Source organism: Andrena cerasifolii, chromosome 1 (genome assembly GCF_050908995.1).
Source record: "Andrena cerasifolii isolate SP2316 chromosome 1, iyAndCera1_principal, whole genome shotgun sequence".
Lineage (NCBI taxonomy): Eukaryota > Metazoa > Arthropoda > Insecta > Hymenoptera > Andrenidae > Andrena > Andrena cerasifolii.
Genome location: NC_135118.1, coordinates 16,483,076 through 16,488,745, shown reverse-complemented (window position 1 = coordinate 16,488,745; position 5,670 = coordinate 16,483,076). Strand labels below are relative to the sequence as shown.

Sequence of the window (5,670 nt, the reverse complement as noted above, 5' to 3'; positions counted from 1 at the left end):
CAGGTTGAACATGAACGCGGGCGTGAAAGTCGCGACGGCCCCTGGCGCCCTGCAGGTCCTCTTGTTGCGTGAACCGAAAGAGAATCGAACCACCAAAGTGCCCCTCGAGGTTCCTCGAGTCGCGTGCTGGACTATCCGCGGTGCTACTGACTGGCTTGTGGACGATTATGTTCGAAGACCTGACCCCTCGACCCTGTTGCAAAAGACCAAGCAGACGGTGACTCCGATGATACACTGCCGCATCGGAGGCACTGTCCTCGTCTGCTTGCTCCCCTCTCCCGCCTCGCACCGTTCTCGGAGAATCCACAGGGATTCCGCGACGTTCCGGCAGAGATTCGGTATCGGGGAGCTCCGTGGCGATTTGTCGGCGACGGAGCCTCCAATTCCAATCGCGGTTTAATTATAGGTCGACGGAGATAATCGAACGGATCTTTCTGCCTGTGGGCCAGAGGAAGCTCTTACGTCGGCAAGTCACTTAAGGGGGTAGACACGTCACGTGACCTGGCCGATTCGGCAGGTCGGTATTACAGCATTTTTTTCTGCACAGAAATGGTAATACCGATAGATCGACGATTACCCGGTGAACGCGAGAGGGAGCTGTTTGCTATTTCTGTATTCTATTCTGAATAAGGAAAGAAATTCTCAGCTGTTCCGTTATACTTATAAAAATTTAAACGGAAAGCCGGCTGGTACTGTAAACGTAGAAAATTCATTGTACATTTTAATTACTTGAAATGTGCTTATGCTACAATATTCTACGTTAGCAGTAAGGAATTCTAAGTGAAAAGGAAAAATAGATGAGGGAATGTCCCCAGAAAATGAAATTTGTTAGGTTAGACATTTTTTTATTAGCAACGCACCGAAACAGAACATGAAATACACTTATTACACGTCCTCTGCAGAAAGCAGTTATCAACAAACATTATATATACAAAATTGTATTGAATGTTGAATTTGGCTAGTGAAAAATCTGAAAAAAATTCAGGACAATAGTAACAATGATACGTACTTACAGTAAAAATATAATTATAGTGCCAAGACTGCTTCGATGCACAATCGGCATTTTTCAGCATTTTTTGGCGTTTTTTAGTTTTCACGGCTTGGTTTTTCAATTTAAAAATCTGAAACAATTCTCTAATATGTGCCCCGATAACAGAAATGTCTCTGATTTTTTTCAAAATTTTTCATCCCCTAGTATAGGAGAAATTCGGCAAAAACCTGATTTCCTATTTTTGCCCTTTACTACCCTCCGGGTGGAGATACGAAGTTGAAAATTGCCACAAATGTTTCTTTTTTAATAAGCTTTCGAATGATTCATCGTGAGTCGAATTCGGTTCAAGGGCACATTTGACCATCTTAACCGGCTATACCCTTTAGTATACCTCTTTCCACTTCATGTTCTCCTGATATATTGGCCAAAATCTGGCGAAAATTTTCAGAATGCACAAAATTGGGCTTTGTAACAGGAGAACATGCCGTCGAAAGAGATGGCACAAAGTAACGTCTTCGGAGAGACAATCGAGGATGCCTTCGAAGCTGAATGAAATTCAGGGTACCTCCTTTCGCTTCGTGTTCTCCTTATACCTGGGCCAAAATCTGGCAAAAATTTTGAGAACGCCCAAAAATTCGGCTATGTACTAGGAGAACATGATGTCGAAAGAGGTGGCACTAAGTAACGTCTCCGGAGAGCAAATTAAAGAGCGAGAAGTGGCGCAGATGTTTCGAGACAGTGACTGTTTAACGAAGAGACACAGAACTTTGGAGCGCCTCTTATTTGCAACTTTAAGGCGATGCCTTTGAAGCTGAAATTTAGTATACCTCTTTCAATATCTTTTGTACACATCTTGTTTATGATCCATTAGCTGCAACAACTCTATTATTTAAATAAAATTTAAGCGTAGAGTCTTTATAGTTAGGTATCTACATTTAAAAGAAAAAGTCTGCAAACACTAAATGATCTCGGTGGATCATTTTATTTTATTAGAAATATATATTTACAAAATGGTATATCAATATACATACATGTATATATTTACAATCGTAGTCATACAAAAAATATGCATTATTGTTCGTAGTTTCTAATGCTTTCCAAGTAATCTCTCTTCAATTACTTAAGCGAATATCGTGTTACTCTGAATTAGAGTTCCCACATTGCCTAACGGTCAAACTGGACAGAATAATTATGTAAATAAGGAGCATTAAATAATCTTATTCTTACAAATTTTCTCGTTAGTCACAACTTGATGACTATAAATAAAATTGTGCTGATAGTATAGCATATACTATGTAACGAATGCGTCACTACATTTCCAATACGACATAACGAAACATAGATGCGAAGTTCAATGTCAATCTCTTCGGTCTTTCTTCGATTTCACACTCCACCGTCTACTAGTGGCTTATTATGTTTATCCCGTTTGGCATTGTGATAGAGATACGAATGTACACGTAGACTGTTGCTATTCTTATATTTATTACCACAAAGCTTACACGTTAGGCTTTCAAGTGGGCCATGGATGTAACGAACATGAAGTTTCAGATTTTCCTTACGAGTGAAATGACGAAGACACCATGGGCACGAATACATTCGAATGACTTTGCCTCTCTCCATGCGTAGCGTTGGTCCCAGCTCAGACACCACCCGCAAAGTCGTTTCCAAAGGTAATGTGTTGTTGGAAATACCTTTAACGGTCCGTCTACCTTTATTATGATAACCAGATTCATACGTGAACTCGCTCTGAAGACCAGTCATGTTACTTAAACCTGTTAAATGCAACAATAAATTGTTACAAATTGCACATAAACTGAAGCAAAGTTAATTATATCAAATTCTTCGCAACATCGATAAATTGAATATTTATAAATTCAACATTCTTTCAAGAACAAATATATTTTACCCGCGTTTACTTATCAATAAAGATACAGTAGCGGACGAAAGAAAGTTTACATCTTTTAAAATCACATAACTTTTTAAAATATGGTCCAAACGACACGAGTTTTTTTTCAGAAGCTAGAAGGATTAGTTTGCTAAGTGTCGTGTTTCGTCGTTTTGAAAAAAAAATGCAATTGGTCAGAATAGCGAAATAAATAGTAAAGGTCGTTTTTTAAAATTCTTTTTTGTGAGCCTGTAATGAAAATTCAAAAAACCCGTTTGTAGATTGAAGTAAGTTACATGCCTAAAATTTTATGAAAATCGGTTAACGTTGCTCTGAGTTATAAACGCTTAAAGATCGCAGGGATAAGCTCGAAAATCATGAAATTCCCGAAATCAGCGATTTTCGACCTAATTCTGATTAGCTAACCGATTTTGATGAAATTTTAGTCATGTATTCAATTTTCATTACAGGCTCACAAAGAAGAAGTTTACAAAACGACCTTTCCTATTTCTTTTACTATCCTGAGCAATTACATTTTTCTTCGAAACGACGAAACACGTCACTTAGCAAACTAATCCTTCTAGCTTCTCAAAACAAACCCATGTCGTTTGGACCAATTCTAAAAAAAGTTACGCGATTTTAAAAGTTGTAAACTTTCTTTCGTCTGCCCCTGGTATATCAAATTCCTCGCAACATCGATAAATGAATATTTATAAATTCAATATTCTTTAAAGAACAAATATATTTTATATTTACCTTGAAAAGAAAACTACTTTTATTCAAAGAAAATTGAGGTAGCGAGTATAATAAATAAGACATCGGACCAAAACCTACCGAACGGTTGAATCTGCGTGTTCTGATTGTAAGGAACTAACTGCATATCTGGTAAAAAATCTGCGAGAAACATTACTTACTTTTAACATTCGCTGGCATAAATCGCTAAATATAAATGTGCATTCTAGTTAATACCTTTTCTCTGCAAATTCTCCTCAGGCTTATAAAGCGATTCGTTAGATAAGTATGTTTTATATCCTGTTTCTGAATCCACATCAAGTGTATAATCTAGCGGTTCATACTTGGCTGGTTCTGCATGACTAATGTCCGCTGTGCAGTCCAACGGTTCTTCCTTCTTACTATCTGTTTCTACATTCCTGCAGTTATTGTTCTGTGCCATATGTGTATCTTCCACATTGTAAACCGAATCGCAAGTAGAATCTTGCTGGCAACACGCATCGCCGACGACTGCATGCTTTTCGACAGGCTCCTTATCGTGTAGTTCCCCTTTTGGCGATAGATCTTGTTCCTTGCGTTGTTCGTCCTCGTGCGTGAATTGGTTTAGCTTCTCAAAGGTGGGAACATTTAAATCCAATCCGATAGAGTCGATACTGCTTTTTTCTGCGTTACATAATCGATCCAATCGTTGCGAACTCTTGGTCAGGGTTTTCTCGAATTTCTATAAAGAGAATGCTCCCTTTTATTATACGATTAAAATGTTAAATCTAATTAACGTACATCGTCGCTTTCGGTAGTCAAGCCTTTTATCTGCAAGGTCTCCGCCACTTTCAGGAAACTCGCTATGTCTTCCTGCTTAATATTAACTTCTCCTTGGTACATGAAGTGAAGCATCGCTGATAAATCACGGTAATTGACATCTTTCAGGATAACGATCGGATGCTTACAAGAATTTCCCTGCGGTACAGAAACGTCGATGCAGTAGAATAATGATCGGTGGCAGTAAATACATTAAAATGTACCTTGAATAGTTCTCTGAAGTATGTACTACAAACTGATAGTATTAACTTATGCGCACGTAATATTTGACCCTCCGCAGCTAATGTTACGTCGACTAATTGCTCGTCGGTTAGTAATGTATATAATCCGGATGATAAATTTCTTGGAAAACTATTCCAAACTAGTGAAAACTGTTCTCCGGACATTATTCCTCTAAAAGAAAATTGTTAATTCACAGTAAAGTGAAAGCTCATAGATCAAGACTTATTAATTTACATTTCAATCTGAATAATGTTATTCGAAGTGATAAAGTTTCATCACTATCCGTTAACTCTGAATTGATAGACTATCGTTCGCACGGTAACTAAGTACTCCGTAAAATTACTCATTTTGAAAAACGCAGAAAAACTGTCGTAACAAAAAAGTGCACTTACAACGAAGGAGCAGTAAATGTTATGGTTGATTTAAGAAAAGTTAACCTTTATTAAAACGCAATTTGACGGTCTGACGAAAATAATCCCAGAGCGTTGCAGCGTTCGTTATGTAAACAATATGATTTTAATAATTGCAATTCGAATTGCGTTTGAAAAAAATCAATCCGATCCCTTTGCCACCACTTCTCCCATCGACTTTCGAGGAATCGCAAAGAAATGTTTCGTAAATTTTCAAAAAACTCATGTCAAATCTTTAATTACCCTTTATAGTTTACAAAACAAATTGTCTCGCGAATCAAAAAATGTTTAGAGCGGTTTAAGATGGACGAACGTACGAATAATTTAAGATAAATTGTCGCGCCTTTCAGTCGCGCACAGATTTCGATTACACTAACATTATCCCGCATGAAAACAGAAAATAAGACGCAAAAAGAGATTTTCTAAACGGGGACTTTGATACTACTAGTAATTATTGTTTCTCTTAATGCGTAGAATTATGAAATACATGCTATATATGTAGGAAACATTGAAAAACAGCCATCTTGCTGATGGCTGCGTACTGATTGCAGAGTTGTGCATATGAGTAGCACGTTGCGAGTCAATTTTAAGCATAATGAAGGCTAGAATGA

The 5,670-nt window shown here is 37.7% G+C and overlaps 1 protein-coding gene across 4 annotated transcripts; it reads right to left on the bottom strand.

The window, feature by feature from the left end:
* Window positions 1-1,939: 1,939 nt before the first annotated feature.
* Window positions 1,940-5,588, bottom strand: LOC143366646 (uncharacterized). Of its 4 annotated transcripts, none has more exons than XM_076807857.1 (6): window positions 5,303-5,588; window positions 4,631-4,820; window positions 4,389-4,565; window positions 3,846-4,329; window positions 3,711-3,770; window positions 1,940-2,763 (listed from the first exon to the last, which is right to left on the bottom strand). In XM_076807857.1, the coding sequence occupies exons 1-6, from the start codon at window positions 5,446-5,448 to the stop codon at window positions 2,375-2,377; spliced, it is 1,446 nt and encodes a 481-aa protein (XP_076663972.1). In that variant the 5' UTR covers window positions 5,449-5,588; the 3' UTR covers window positions 1,940-2,374. The 4 variants fall into 4 exon arrangements, with proteins under 4 accessions (XP_076663972.1, XP_076663992.1, XP_076663981.1 ...); XM_076807877.1 differs by having other exon boundaries at window positions 5,042-5,532; XM_076807866.1 differs by having other exon boundaries at window positions 5,087-5,532.
* Between the last annotated feature and the right edge of the window lie 82 nt (window positions 5,589-5,670).